Source organism: Enhydra lutris, unplaced genomic scaffold, assembly GCF_002288905.1.
Source record: "Enhydra lutris kenyoni isolate GAN:26980312 unplaced genomic scaffold, ASM228890v2 scaffoldscaffold43, whole genome shotgun sequence".
Lineage (NCBI taxonomy): Eukaryota > Metazoa > Chordata > Mammalia > Carnivora > Mustelidae > Enhydra > Enhydra lutris.
Genome location: NW_019154127.1, coordinates 6,985,192 through 7,001,346, shown reverse-complemented (window position 1 = coordinate 7,001,346; position 16,155 = coordinate 6,985,192). Strand labels below are relative to the sequence as shown.

Sequence of the window (16,155 nt, the reverse complement as noted above, 5' to 3'; positions counted from 1 at the left end):
TTAAAATCCTGATGCCCAGGCTTCACCCCAAATTGATTAAATTGGCTATGGGGGTATCCACCCACCATCAGAATCAGCTGGCATTTCTCTAAGGGTGTGTGTCTGGCCCCACACCTAGTTTTGGAAACAAGGAAGGGGATTTTTTTTTTTAAGTGCAACAGACTGTACTGCAATAAAATTCACATCTCAAGCACACGGTTGATGACACTCAAGTGTCCACACTCAGTGCAGCTACGGCCCCGATAAAGACCCAGACCACTCCACTTCCCTACGAAGGTCCCCTCACAATGCATGATCTCAAAGCTGCTCAGGTGATTCTGCTGCATGGGCCTCCTGCCCCAGAACCAAATTAAGAAAATCCCTACTACACATCCACACGAGTCTGGCCTGAAGTCACTCAGGGGATCATGGGAATTGTCTCCTGGGCATCCAGAAAATGGGGTCATGCTATCCATTTCACACGCTTTCCCCTCCCGGCCCAAGACCCCACCCAGGAACCTCGGCAAAGTCTCCTTTGCATTAAGAGTAATGTACCCATGAGGACCACCTTACCTGTCAAAGGAGCGATTGTGAGATGTCACTCGACTGCCCTGGGTCTCTCTCGTCAGGTGCCAGATGACGGAAAACCTAAACAGAGCTTCCAATCTCGTTCCCTTTATGAGGAAATAAACAGAGTGAGGCACCTACTCCTCTCACAGCACACTACAGTCACAGCACACCTGGCTTTAGTAACACACACGAGTTCAGCAGAACGACGGCAACATCAGCAGCGGTGCTGGGCTCTCGGTGGTCTCACGTGGCCCAGGGGAAAGGAACCGGCATCCTCTCCTCCTGGACATGGTAGAGCACATTCTCAAGACTCCACATTAGCTCATGTCCAGGGTCATACCTGGGCCTGTGGTCGAAGATCACAAGACCACGAACAGCACGATGTTCTCACGTACCTCAGACGTGCCAGGCCCAAGTGGCTCAGAGCACAAGGACACAACCTGACCGCCAAGGATGGCAAAGGTGACATATTCGCTATGACTGCTTACATCATCAGTAGCTCTAGGATCCCTGCAAGCACTCAGGGTCCTGCAAACATCATGGGAGTTGGGGGAGATTTCCCTGGTGGTCTTAATATGGACACAACCCATATTTTTAGGACTCTAAAGGGGATGGCCAGTCCTTCTGAAGGCCTCCCAATCCTGAGATCCTGTAACACCTCTGCTTCGTGATTAGGATGACCACTGAGCCCCAGAAGGGCTGAATACATGTAAGTCTACCCGGGCACGTACAGGGATGGGTGGCCTGGCAGTTGGGATCTTTGCAGGACGCAGATGACAGGCTGCAAAGACCTACCTTGTCAGGGTCCAGGAGGGCATGGCAGATGATGTCTTCACAGATGTTGGCCGTCGGGGCCAGGCAGTGTAGCCGGTAGAATAACTCCACACAGGTGATGTGATGCTCCCGGGTCTCCTTGTTCAGCTGATTCCAAAGCACACGAGCCACCCTCTGGGGCAGAAGGCAGAATGTGTGAACACAGGCAACACCCATGCTTCCTCCTTGTGCCATTCCAATCCTAGCCCCAAGGAACGGGGTCTTTAATATACAAAGAAGTACCACTAACAAACAAAAGGAAGCAAACCAAACCCCAAACCAAACCAAACCCTCACCAGGTGATGTTACAGGTTAAACCTGGAGGTGTCTCTATACCCAATGTGGGCTCAAACTCATGACTCTGGGATTGGGAGTCACATGTTCAACTGAGTGAGCCAGGCATCCCAAAACTACTCTTTTTAATTTTTAAATAAGCTCTATGCCCAATGTGGAGCTTGAACTCATGACCCCGGGATCAGGAGTCATGTGCTCTCTCAAATGAGCCAGCCAGGTGCTCCTTGAAACGTGGAAGTTTGACCTTGTAGCTAAGGACACTGCAGCTCTCGCAGAGATATTAACATTATTTCAGGGAAGAAATCAACAGGAAGCAAGAACCTACCGGCTGACATATCCTTTCGACAAGACAAGCAGACTTGACCAAGCCTTACTATATGCTGTTACCGGGGGTTCTAGAGCTGTGGCCCCCAGAAAGTGTGGTGGATTTGCACTGGTCGCCAGTCTCGAGGCAGACACATTCACAGCACCTTACCACCTACAGTTGGCTTACACTGGTTGCCACATGGTACTGACGAAGAATCATGGCTTTCTGCTTTAATTCCACAAACCTGTTTCCATTACTCTGTGCAGTGCCATGGCAGATGCCCAGTTCACTTTCAGGTCACAAATCACACCCAAATCAAGTCTTTTACCTCCTCAGCCCTGATCTTAGCTCTTTAAACCTACGGGGCCTAGAGTGGCTACAGCCCCTCCCAAAGTCCCAGGGAGCACCCGGGGGTCGGGGGGGGGCCTGACCCAACCAGATGAGACTCAAAGGGAAGGACCCACTTCCGGAAGGGAATTTCTGAAGGCATTCTTCCAGGTCATGGGAAAAGACCATGCATCATAAACTGTGATATTTTATAAATACATCTCAGGTCAAATGATGTTTTTTGACCCACTTATTTCTATTTGACAAAACTATCCTGTTAGATCAAATTAACCGTTGACTGGCTGGAGCCCCTAACCATTATTTTCATTACTTTTTTAATCTAAGGGAATGTGACCAATTACCAAATTGCAATGAAACCTGATACAAAACTTTTAATTAAGCAGAATAATCCCCTTACTTGTCATCCCTGTGGGCAAATTTGTGTGGAAGAAACTCCTTTTGGGAGGTTTAGAACCACGCTTTTTGAAGGGTTAGGGAGCTGATGTTGATCACAACACACACCCCTGCTCCTTCGTCGGTGTTGGGCTTCTCGATCCCTATGTTCTGAACACTTTCTTAGTGACTGAAGTCTGCCATTACCACCTGATTGGGAAGGTCGGGCCACTCGTGGGATAGTGGACCTTATTCTCTGCATCGTGGGCAACGCAAACACTGGCATGTGGGCTATTCTGTGGGAGTGAGCAGAAGATCGGAGCCAGCCCCACACCTGGAGCCCGAGAACCGGGGCAGGGCCCGGCTGCTGGTGTGGGCGGCTTCACTGCTTCCCACCCAGCATCTCGACGTGGGGAGCAGCCAGCTAATGCTGCCATTCTGGATGGCTTTACACTCTACAAAGTGCAATCCAGTGCCTGGCGAGTGGTAAGCACTCAGATACGTACCAAATATGACTCAAAATAAAAATGAAGGCTTCAGAAAGAACTCAGAGAAGCCTGCCTTCCAAAAACATCACCAAGGGTACATCGTTAAAACAAGAGTGTTTAATGCAATCATTGTTATTCTATTAATAGCTTTCCGAAGACTCACAGACTAAATTCTTCCTTCTGTTCCATTCCCTGTGCCTTATGACACAATGACCCCACACTTCTCAGATACACGCAAGAGCAAGAAAGGACTTGCCCAGTCACTGCTACTCTATCATAGTGACACTGTTCTTGCTCCAAGATCCACACGGACTCAACTCTGGTAAGAAAGGGAGTGGGTGTGGGATGAGGTGCCCAAGCCAAACAGCAATCAGATGAGGCTCCACCAGGACCTAACCCCACAGATGGGGTCTGAGTGCACAAGTTAGTCTGGCTGTGTGAGGAGCTCTGTGAACTCTTCCAGAAAAAAACTACGATAGCTGATGAAAATTATTAAAAAAAAAAAATCACCAAAACCCACAAATCAAACATTTAGAGTTTCTGGAAATTATCCTAAGAGCACTCAGGCAATGAAGAAACATTTATTCAAGAAAATCTACTAAATTCCAATAAAAGCAACAAGTCTGTGGCAGTGGAACTGCGACCCTATCCACCCCAACTCAGCTCAGCTTGGTGTGACAAGGAACGTGACTATCCACTCCAGGTGGGGTTCCCTCCCCCCAGCTCCCAGTCCAAGGCTCTGCATCTCCGTGGAAGGGGCACACCACGGCATTTCACGCCTCTTCCTCGCTCCTGGGAGGAGGCTGTATCCAGACACTGCAGGCCAGGAGTGCTGGAGTTCCCATCGTTCTTACCCTAGCGTGCTTGTGTGGGGATGTGATGTGCTCCAAGAGGCAAGCTCAGAGGACTAGGGGCCACCGCTCCTGTGGAAGACCTCCCTCCAAGAGAAAACAGGTAACTGTCTCAGTTCCCAGCTCTTCCTGAGCAATGGCCATGACCCAGAGAGCTCCCTCAAGGAAAGTGTGAGGAAATTCAAACCTAGGAGTGCTCTCAAGAACAGCGGAATTCTGTAGTAAGTAATTACCACAAGCCCAGTAGCCCCACAACAGCAACATGTTAAACCAGAGGCCAGCTTGTTTACCAGAAGTAACTGGGACGAGAGACAGCTAGGAAGAACCCTCATGGGTAAACAAAACAACTCAAGGTCTGGCCTCAAAAAATGATCAGACTGTGGAGTAACATAGGCCTTTGGGCACTGCTGAAAACACGAGAGCAGGTAGCCAGCCAGCAGTTCGTGGGGCCTAACAGCTGTGTGTGATGATGACAGAGACAGCCCCACGGAGAGAGCAGGGAAAGAGATGGTCAGTGAGAACCCTGCTAAGACTGCCGTCAATGCAGGTGACTGCACGTCCCTCCAGGGAGCAGCGCCAAAGGACTCACACAGCAGGGGAGACGGACTCACCAGACGAGGCAAGTCACCAAACAGTGAACAACAGATGAGGACAAAGTAAGATGGGGGGGGGTCAGAATACAGTAAAGCTGCTATGATACACTATCTAAAATGTCCAGTCTTCGGGATGCGTGGGTGGCTCAGTTGGTTAAGCGGCTGCCTTTGGCTCAGGTCATGATCCCAGCGTCCTGGGATTGAGTCTCACATGGGGCTCCTTGTTCAGCAGGGAGCCTGCTTCTCCCTCTGCCTCTGCCTGCCACTCTTTCTGCCTGTGCTCACTCTCTCTGACAAATAAATAAATAAAATCTTAAAAAAAATAAAATAAGATGTCCAGTCTTCAAAAGAACAGTAAGACATGCAAAGAAACCGGAAAATCCAACACTCGCACAAGGAAAAAAGTGAGCAGTAGAAGGTATCTGTGAGAGCAAACAGGTGTCAGATTTATTCAACAAAGACCTCAAAGTAGCCACTGTAAGTATGTCAAATACTAAAGGAAACCATATTATAAAAAGTAAAGGAAGGCATGATGACAATTTCTCATCAAGCAGACAATATCAACAATGGCTCAGTTGGTTAAGCGTCTGCCTTTGGCTCAGGTCATGATCTCAGGGTCCTGGGACAGAGTCCTGCTTTGGGCTCCCTGCTCAGTGGGGAGCCTGATTCTCCTTCTGCCTCTGCTGCTCTCCCTACTTGTTCTCTCTCGTTTGCTCTAGTCAAAATCTTGAAAAAAAAAAAAAGAAAAAGAAAAGGCTGAGTAAAATGTGAGGCACACAGATATCACCGGAACATGCAGAAACACACTTGTGTGGAGCAGCACAGAGGAGGGAGGCAGGAGCACAGGTCCACCGGGGGGAGGCTATGGCCCAGGTACAGACCGAATCCACAAGTCAAGGGCCAGGAATGGAGGTGGAAAATGGTAAAAACAAAAAACAAAAAGCCCCCCAAAACCAAAACAACAACAACAACAACAAAAAAAACCATATGGAAATTCTGGAACTAAAAGTATAATAACTGAAATGAACCTTTCACCCCTCGGGGGCTCAGTGGCTCATCTGAAAGGATGGAAAGAAGACTCGGTGAAGAAAATGGATTGACAGAAATGATGCAATCTGAAAGAAAAAAGAATGAAGAGAAATGCACAGGGCCTGAGAGGAATGTGGGCCACCGTGAAGTGCAGCAGCACATCCACGGACGGGAGTGCCGTGGGAAGAGAAATAGAAAGGAGCAGGGAAAATACGTGCAGAAATAACGGACAAAAACTCCCCAAATTTGATTAAAAAAACAACAAAAAAACATTAACCTACATATCCAAGAAGCTTGTGTGGAGGCCAAGAAAAACAAGGCTGTACCCACCTCGAGTCTAGCCCTGACATAAGTACACCATCTTGGCAAAGCCGAGGCTGGCACCTTGCACCCCTCTGCACCCGCTCCCCTCCCCTCGGTGGTATGTGTGACATTCCTCAGCCAACCCTGGTTGCCCTAAAAGAAAAACAAATAGTTAACTTGCAGAGATCACAATCCTGCAAGACAGGAGTCTCCCTTGGTTTACAAGTGTTCTAGAGATTTACAACAAAGAAGCTATCTTATCAATAGCACAATTTCCAGAGGCAAATAACTCAGTTCCTCAAGCCCTAACATCACCCTCCCCTCCATAAAACTGAAGGAGACTGAGGTAGAAGAAAATGTAAATAAAGTTAAATTTCTTCTAAACCCAAATCTCATTAACAAGGACACTTGATAGAAGTGTGAAACTTTATCTCTAAACCTCCAATAGTGTCCACAATCATTCCCAAGCATATGACCCACTGATATACATCTAAAGGGTCTCACAAGATGATTTTTATTATTGGTAATGAATAACCTTTTCCTCAGACAACAGCTAGCCCCTCAAGGTCCTGGAGACCTCGCTTCCAAAATTCCTTAGAGACTTACATCATCCATAACCCCCTTTGTCCTCACCCACTGCCGAGTCCACCCCTACTCTGCCTTTAAAAACTCTGACTGTAATCTGGCTTGGGGTCCAAGTCCCTACTCCGCTGTGCCGGGTATACTCGGGCCCAAGCTTAAGCTTGTCAAATAAACCCTCCTGTGATTGCATCGGTGCTTGGCTCCTTGGTGGTCTCTTGGATGCGAAAACTCAGGCATAACACTTGAAGCATTCATAGTAGGATACACTTCACACGATCCAGAATGGACATATCACAATGAGATGCTAACAGACAAAGATGAAGAGAAAATCTTGAGGGCAGCAAGAAGAAAACCACTCATCAGTATAAGGGAAACCTAAGAAGACCCAGAGCGGCCTTTTCACAGAAATGCCGAGGCAAGAAGACAGCGAGTCATGTATCCAAATGGTGAATCCCAATGTGAGTTCAAACAGTCACATGAGCATTTGTTATGGGATTACTGAAAAAGTGCTGTTGGGGCATCTGGGTGGCTTACTCGGTTAAGCATCTGACTCTGATTTCGGCTCAGGTCATGATCTCAGGGTTATGAGATCGAGCCCCGAGATGGGCTCCGTGCTGGAGCCTGCTTAGGATTCTCTCTCTCTCCCTCTGCTTCCCAGCCACCCCCTCCCCTGTGCACCAGGTACACATGCTCTCTCTCAAAAAAACTGCTGCTTTACTTAAATATTGTATATTCAAGCATATTTGGGACTGATTAAAGTACATTTATTCTTATATTCTAAGTTTCGAAAGAACAGAAAAAACCTAACCAAGAACATTATATCTAGTAAAACTATCTTCCATAAAAGGAGAAATAAAGACATTTCCAGATAACAGACACTGAGTGAATTTGCTGCTAGTAGACCTGTCTTACAAGAAACACTGAACGAAGTTCTGGGGGTGGGGCAGTGAGAGGGATGGAGTAACTGGGGGATGGGCACGAAGGACAGCACTTGATGAAATGAGCACTGGGTACTGTATGCTGGGTATGTGTATCACTAAATTCTACCTCTGAAATTCTTAACACATTATATGTTAATTAACTGAATTTAAATTTAAAAAAGAATCAAAACAAACACTAAAGGAAGTTCTTTGATGTGTAAGCAACTGACCCCAGATAGTTAATCAAATCCATACAAAAAGCACCAGTCAAGGCAATTGTGTAGCTCTAAAAAGACAGCTTAAATGCCTATCTCCTTTCTGTCAGATGATTTTTTTGAAAGACTGAGTAGGGCACCTGGGTGGCTCAATCAGTTAAGTGTCTGCCTTCAGCTCAGGTCATGATCTTGGCGTCCTGGAATTGAGCCCCGTGTCAGGTTCCCTGCTCAGTGGGGAGCCTGCTTCTTCCTTTCCCTCTGCCTGCCGCTCCCCTGCTGTGGTCTCTCACTCACTCTCTCTCTCAAATAAATAAGTAAAATCTTAAAAAAAAAATTTGTGTAAAATGCAACGCACACAGGCATCACTGCACTATTACTAGAACATACAGAAACACACAACTCCAAAAATATACTGAGAAAAACTATTAGAGCAATTAAAACATTACACAGAAAAATATCCATTTGCTGGAAAAGAAAACTGTAAAGGAAAGATAAAAAAAAATAGGGAAAACACTAAGTAAAATGACACACTTCTGCGACTACGGTAAAAACCACTGAATTGTATACTTCAAGTGGGAGACTTGTATGGTAAGTAAATTTTATCTAACTACAGCTGTTATTAACAACAATAACAACAACAAGAAACAAAGCCGAGATGTAGCCTCAGTTATGTGACCTGCTTGGGAAGAGCTCATCCCGAACAGGAAAAAGGCAGCCTGTTTCTTTTCTTCCTTTTTTTTTTTTTTTTTTAAAAGATTTTATTTATTTATTTGACAGACAGAGATCACAAGTAGGTAGAGAGGCAGGCAGAGAGAGAGGGGGAAGCAGGCTCCCTGCTGAACAGAGAGCCCGATGCAGGGCTTGATCCCAAGACCCTGAGATCATGACCTGAGCTGAAGGCAGAGGCTTAACCCACTGAGCCACCCAGGTGCCCCAAGGCAGCCTATTTCAAAGGCTTTCAACGCACAGGTTGTTAGGACCTGCAGGGACAGTAGAGTTTCCACATCTCATTCACCCATAAATTATATAAAATATCTCTTCCTAAGTGTCAAAACTTTCCAGGGTGTCTGCGGCCCCATCCCCGCAGGTCCCAGTGAGTGGGCACATCCCCATCTGCCCCACATGACCTCCTACCCCTTAGCCCCTGTCACTGCTGCGTAGGCTGGAGAAGCAGAAGGCACTGACCCAAGGGTGCCTCACTGACAGACTGTTTAACAGCCCCAACCCGTTAGCTCAGGCTTGCGGGAAAGATATATGAGCATCATTATCTATAAGAACCAAACTTGAGGGTCATGAGGCAGACTGAAGGTCACGTGGCAACCAAGTTTGTTAGGTGACCCCTGGACACCCCCTTGGCCAAATGAGGTGCAGAGGGAGCAGCCTCAGGGTCTAACAGCCCCCAGATGAGACCCCATGAGACCCAGCTGGATTCCGCTCTTGACCTTTGACATCTGTGGGCACTATCTCTATAAGAAACTTCACTTTTTCTCATGAGCTCACCAGAACTGCTTTTAGCTTTTTTTGCAATTAAACGAGCCCTATCATATGTAGCTTTAAGTGATTTTACTTTGTCCCCTCAAAGATGGACGCAAGACCCGCTCACCATCTTCAGCGATAATATTCCCTAAATTTGACAAGTACTAAGCTTTCCTTGAAGTGAACTAGCTTCAAAGCCTTTACCCTTATAAATTAGGGCACAGTCTCTTCTTCCATATATTTAGATAACTTAACAATCCTTACACATGAAGTCCAGTCAGCCTAAAACTGAGCAGAGCCAGAAACTGTGCTGCAGCCTGGGAGAGAGGGACAGACAAGGCAGGCAAGGTCTCGAGCAGCCCTCTGGGGCTGTCATCAGAGCCACCATATCCCTAGGAGAGTGACCACCACGTCGCGGACAGCTTTGAACAGATGGTTGGGAAGAGGGTCTCGCCCACCTCCGCCCAGTGGGGCATACCTGATAGAAGTCGGTCTTCTCTGCAATGACTTTCAGTATCCCTGGAGCAATGGGAGGGACTGTCACCATCTGCAGCTTGCCGAAGAACGGGTTGTGTCCAGAGCTTTTATAACGTTTCATCTTGTCTTCGATGACAAGCGCTAGGGACTGGGAATGGTTGATCACCTCCAGCAGGGTGGAGATGGCCACGTTCTGGAGGAAGCAGTCGGTCACACAGCAGCTGACGGTCATGAGGGACCTCAGCCAGGACGGGAAGCTGCAATCGCCGGCCCCTGCAAGGAAGCCAGTCAGAAAGACAGAACCACGTGATGATGGCTCGCCGTTTGCAGATTCGGAGACACTCTGAGATCCACAAGTCAGGCGGCCAGCGGTGTGATAGTAACCTTCTGGTGGTGCCATGATTATCAGTAATCATTCAGGGCCAGAGGACAAAGGACCCTGAGTCTGCTTTCAAAAGCTTGTCAGGTTATTCGACTTCTGAAAATGTCAATCTCAGGGCTTTGAGATGACTCAGAGTGCCTGCCTTTTATTTATTTATTTAGAAACTTACATATAGTGGAACTCATGTTAAAAGTTTCTTTTAAATTTACATATAGTAAATCCACATTTGTGGGTATAGAGTTCAAAACGTTTTTTAAGGCTCTCTTGATGGCAGGACACATGGCATCAAAGAGGCCCAGAATAGGGGTGTCTGGGTGGCTCAGATGGATAAGCGTCTGCCTTCAGCTCAGGTCATGATCTCAGGGTCCTGGGACTGAGCCCCACATCGGACTCCCCACTCAGCAGGGAGCCTGTTTCTCCCTCTGCCATTCCCCCAGCTCATGCTCTGTCCCTGTCTTAAATAAATAAATAAATAAGATGTTTAAAAAAAAAAAAGAGACCCCAAATAAACTGTGGACTTGAATTCTAAGTGCCTATCCTCCAAGTACAGTGTCATGTGCGGCTAATGAGCCACGAGGAAACTGCAGAGGAAATTAACTGTGATGACTACAAGAGGGGATGGCTTGGTCCTGTGTTCCTACCACCTTGGTCCTGTGTTCCTTAATCACTTCTTTCTTGTTTTCCACCTTCCTCTCTTTTTTCTTTTAAGAGTTCACGGCCTGCTAAAGACTGAATTGTGTCTGCCCCAAATCCCTATGTTGAAGCCCCAATGCCTAATGTGATGATATTCAGAGGTAGGGCCCTCATGACGGCATTAGCACCCCTGTAAGAACAGATGCCAGTGAGATGCCCCCATGCCCCCAGGATGTGAGCACCCTGTGAGAAGGTGGCCGTCTACAACCAAGGGGAGAGCTCTTATCAGAAACAATGCTGGCACCCTGATCTTAAACTTCCAGCCTTCAGAACTGTGAGAAAGAAATTTCTGTTCCTTAAGCCATTCAGTCTACGGTTTTCTGTTGCGGCAGCCTGAGCTTCTAAGACACCGCCTGTTATGGGGTGAATTGTGTCCCCCTGACTCCCCAAAATTCTTATGTTGCAGGTATAAGTCCCTTTAGGACCTCAGAATGTGACCTTATTTGGAAATAGGGTTGATGCGGATGTAATGAGTTCAAACAAGGTCATATTAGAGTGGGTCCCAATCCAATATAACTGGTGTCCTTATAAAAAGGAAACTGAACACAGGACGTATAGAAGTACACAGGGGGAAGCCATGAAAAGACTGGAGTTATGATGCCATGAGCAAAGGAACTATCAGAAGCTAGGGAGAGGCTAGAACACATCCTTCTGAACCTTCCAGAACAGCCCAGCCAATATGCTGATCTCAGACTTCTGCCTCCAGAACTGTGGGGCAATGCATTTTTGTTGTTTAAGACACTTAGTGGTACTTCGTTACAGCAACCTTAGCAGACTAACACAAATCTTTAACGACCGGTCTCATGAACTAGTCTATTTACTATTTATCATGAAGCACCTTTTACGCTCCAGGCCTCTTAACGGACTTTGTGGGACTCCTCAAGTTTAAAAATACGGTCCCAGCCTCACCAATCTGCCACCTTTAAGAGGCAAGTCAAAAGCCCACACCACGAACGACAAAAACACACGTGGCAGAGAGGGTGTGGGCCACGTGACGGGACTCCTCAGGGCGGACCCCAGGGGGGCAGCCCTCTCACCGGGAAGCTGGAAGAGCGCTTCGCAGAGCCGCTCCGCCTCCTCCTCGGACAGGTAGACGGGGAAGGTGGCGCAGTCCAGCAGCAGGTGGCAGGCGGCCGCGAAGGCTTCCCTGCAGCCCTCCCGTGAGCTCAAGTCAACAACCACCTGCTCCATAGCCCAGTCCTCCTCCTTTTTTTGGCCGGGGCTCCTGGGCGGAGGCGATGGCAACTCTGCACTTTTTGTCTTAAACGGAGACCCTCGAGCTGTGAACAAGTCTGAGAGCATCTGCTTAAACTGGGGCACGCTGATGGGCTTCGTGTCCCACGGGTTCTTCCTGTCGGAGTCGCTGCCCACTGAGCACGGTGGCCCGTCCTCGTCCCTCTGGCCCGCGGGCTCGTCACATTTGTTCTCTTCTCCGGACCCTGTCAGCTGTGCTCCAAAAATGTTCTTGTGGGCAAAGTTGGCGATCAGCTCCTGGATGCAAAGAAACGTCCTCTGCATGCTCCCACCCTTCTTCCAAACATCGTCTTTCTCCGGGGAAACCCTGGGGACCCTCAAGTGCTCCGAGAGTTCTGGCGACGAGGCACTCAGCCCGATCCCGCTGTCTTCAGATTTCAGGGGAGGAAACGAAGCATCTTCGTCAGCCGGAATCACTGCCTTTGTGTCTATAATCACTTCACTGTTTTCACCTTTTACTGGACTCTGCGGGAAGAAAAAAAAAAAAAGGAAATTTGTGTTGTACACATCTCCTAAGGCCAAGGGATTCAAATACCAGCTGAATCGGGCAAATCATGAATAGGTTACTTCCAGTTTTTTGAAATCCTAATTTTCTACACCAAGAGAACCCCTGTGTAAAAGTGTATAATACAATGAAGAAGGCACAACAGGGGAAAGAAGGGGGGGCAAGCCCAAAGAGGAGGCTGCTGGGCCCCATACTCTCCAGGAAGGCGGGCTTTGAGCCCACTTTGTATTATTTATTTAGGTTCAAGGTTCAAAAATGTTATTTAAGAAGAGTTTCTGGCATATTTAAATTAAAAAACTGAATGAGGATGTCAGGCTGAGGGCAAAATAAAGGCATAAAGAAATAAAATGAAAGCAGAAAGCCAGAATAAAGTGTTTACCCATGTACATTTAAGTACCCCTCCACTGACCTACCGGTGAGTGTGTGTGTGTGTGAGTGTGTGTGTGTGCGTGCGCTCCATCGCTTTTTCAAAGGGACGACACTATGATCTTTAATCAGTCAACCTCTCCTCTTACACTGCTAACATCATTAATATCCCATTAAATTTAAAACATTCCAGCATTTAAACCACTGTGCTCTACAAGGAAGAATAAAATATTCCATGCTTTGTGAAACATCGATAATTATGTTTGAAGACACATGCTTTAATTTTGTATCTGAAATAATTTAAGGGACTTTTTTATTAGCTAATACAGCTAGAAAAAAAAAAAAAAGACTAACTCTGGAAAGGGAGTTAACAGTCTGTGAGTGGGTCTGCACCCCAGTGCAGGCCTAGCCCTGAGCGCTGGGAGCAGCTCCCTTTCTGGGTGTCCGCCACCCAGTCGGCCTGCGCTCCAGCCCGCAGCTGCACTGGACGGGTGTCAAGGGCCGAGGTTTCAAATCTTTAAGCAAAGTAGAAAATAAAAATAACCCAAAGACTGCAGGTCCTCAGGGGCACCTGGGTGGCTCAGTGGGTTAAGCCTCTGCCTTCAGCTCAGGTCATGATCCCAGGGCCCTGGGATCGAGCCCCGCATCGGGCTCTCTGCTCCGCAGGGAGCCTGCTTCCTCCTCTCACTCTGCCTGCCTCTCTGCCTACTTGTGATCTCTGTCTGTCAAATAAATAAAATATTAAAAAAAAAAAAAAAAAAAAGACTGCAGGCCCTCAGCTCCTGACTGGTTACCGTCTTCTGGGAGGACCGTTTGGCAGGATCCGTGCCAATTTAGAAGGAGCATTATCTCTCCAGTTTAAAAGAAAATGGGTTTGACTGCAACCCACGGAGAGGGACTGACCCTTCAGAGAAACCTGCGACCACGAGCCAGCTGCGCAAGGAAGCTTAGCACAGCACTGCCTGTAACAGTGAAAAACCAGAAATCACCTAAATGCCCTTGAGAGAAGTCCAGAAGACATGGGAAAGCCACACCTAGACTATCGCACAGAAGTCACCCAAGAGTAATAAGCTTCTACATAAACCGGTATGGAATGAGGTCCCCAGAACACTGTTTGAGAACCAGAGCAAGTCAGAGACTAGTGTATGTTATGGGTTGAACTGTGTCCCCCTCAAAAGATGAATCAGTCCTACCCCCGGTACTTGGAAATGTGGCCTTATTGGAAACAGGCACTTTGCAGATGGTCAAGTTAAAATGAGCTCATTAGCATGGGCCCCAATCCAACATGACCCATGTCCTTACAAAAAGGAAATCTGCACACAGGGTGGGGATGAAGACAGAGCAGGATGCTGAGTCTACAGCAGGGGGACCCCAGAACCTGCCAGCACCACCAGAAGCAGGGACAGAGGATGGAGCCGACTCCCCCCATCCCTCCCCAGAGAAAACCATCCCCGCCTACACGTGGCCTCAGACTTCTGACCTCCAGAACCAGGAGGCAGTAACTCCCTCCCGTTTAAGTCCCTCGGTCAGTGGTACTTTGTTACTGCAGCCCAAGTAAATGAGCATCTCACTTATGTGTCTAAAAGGACACCAACACCACACAAATACACACACACACACATAGCAAGGTCTGGACAGTGAGCCGAATCAAACCAGTACCTGCAGGGGGGAATGGCGGGGGTGGGCAAAGGAAGGGGGGTGGTCAGCTTCCACGCTAAAAGCTTCTGGGAAGCGTTTGAGGATTCTAGAAGCAGATTTTAGGTAACACCTTTATATCCTCTGGTCTTTACTTCTACCCTAGCCCACCCTAATTACTTCCCGCTCCCAGGAAGTAAGCCAAGCCCAGAGAACCACGTCCGCTCCCCAGGGCTGTACCGTGCTTCCACTCGTGGGCTCCATGTCCAGGTAGGAAGGTGGCATCTGGACCTTGCTGAGCACTTTGAAACACGTCTTTAAGGCTTGGGTGAGCTCGGGTAAGCTCAACGCCTCCATCTCCTCAGCCAGAGGCTGCACCAGGCAGCCCAGCACCTGAGGGAGGTACTGGGTTTGCACTTCAGAGTAAAGTTCCTGTGGAAAACAGACATGCGTTTAACTACAGGTTTCCAATTTCTGGTCAGAAAAAAAAAAAAATGGTGCCTTAGAAAGTCCATTTTTTAAAAAGATTTTATTTATTTATGAGAGAGAGAGAGTGAGCGGGGGTGGGGGGTGAGCAGAGGAACAAGCAGACTCCCACTGAGCAGGGAGCCCGATGTGGGGCTCCATCCCAGGGCCCTGAGATCGTGACCTGAGCCAAAGTCAGACACTCAACCGACTGAGTCACCCAGGTGCCCTCAAGTGTCTTTACCTTTCTTAATAGAAAATCATTGCCAGGTTTATTTCTATATTAAGGAAAATAGTTTCCTTTGAGAAAATTAGCCAATGGCACAATTTTACGTAGAAATACCTTTACTCCCACTCCTGAAGAACTGAGGTGCAGGGTGATGCCAGGTCATCTCTGCTGGACAAAACTTTGGCTCAGGCCACTTACAACTGGCTCAAAGTTATAACCTCTTTTATTTTTTTATTTTTTTAAAAGATTTTATTTATTTATTTGACAGAGAGAGATCACAAGTAGACAGAGAGGCAGGCAGAGAGAGAGAGGGAAGCAGGCTCCCTGCTGAGCAGAGAGCTTGATGTGGGACTTGATCCCAGGACCCTGAGATCATGACCTGAGCCGAAGGCAGAGGCTTAACCCACTGAGCCACTCAGGTGCCCCCCTATAACCTCTTTTAAATAAGACATAAAAGGCATAGGAGATTACATTCAGCTACATCTTCCACGCCAAAACAAACACTGCAGGTGTGCATTTATGTGCACCCACTTTTCAGGAAGGTGAGGTTTATCAGGCCAAGGACACTAACGAGAACGTGAACAGCAGCAAGCACAGAGCCGCCTCCTCTCAGCCAGGGGCCTTACCAAGGGGATAACGTCCAGGAGGAACACCAAGAGGGTACAGAGTTCTGACACTGTTGGGGGAGGGCCGATGCTCTTCCCAACAGGAAAAGTCCGCTTCGCTGGTCTACACAAGTCACAGGAAAAAAAAAACAAATCAATTTTTTCTCCTTTAATAACTTCAAGCATTTCTTATGATGCGCAAGCAAGTTACCCTATTTCAAACATAATGAAAGGCAGCTCTGTCATTCTGGTAAGGAAGCTCCAGTGACTAAAACTATCAGACACAGAGTGTCAGTCTGTGCCTTGAATTTGCTTGTCTCCAAAACAGGTTCACTCAGACCTGAACGTCACCAGTTCAGATGAGGGCAGATCCAGGCCCAGGTGGGATGCCACACCCAGCGGAT

At 47.7% G+C, this 16,155-nt stretch overlaps 1 protein-coding gene across 1 annotated transcript in view; it reads right to left on the bottom strand.

Annotated features, from left to right (window-relative positions):
* LOC111155703 (dopey family member 2) overlaps window positions 1-16,155 on the bottom strand; it is a 106,255-nt gene that overhangs the window by 35,780 nt on the left and 54,320 nt on the right. Inside the window, exons 12-17 of the mRNA XM_022516017.1 lie at window positions 15,773-15,875; window positions 14,693-14,884; window positions 11,730-12,411; window positions 9,619-9,890; window positions 1,345-1,497; window positions 553-653 (exon numbers count right to left, since the gene is read on the bottom strand). Of these exons, the coding sequence (XP_022371725.1) occupies window positions 553-653; window positions 1,345-1,497; window positions 9,619-9,890; window positions 11,730-12,411; window positions 14,693-14,884; window positions 15,773-15,875 (1,503 nt within the window). The remainder of the gene's footprint in view (window positions 1-552; window positions 654-1,344; window positions 1,498-9,618; window positions 9,891-11,729; window positions 12,412-14,692; window positions 14,885-15,772; window positions 15,876-16,155) is intronic.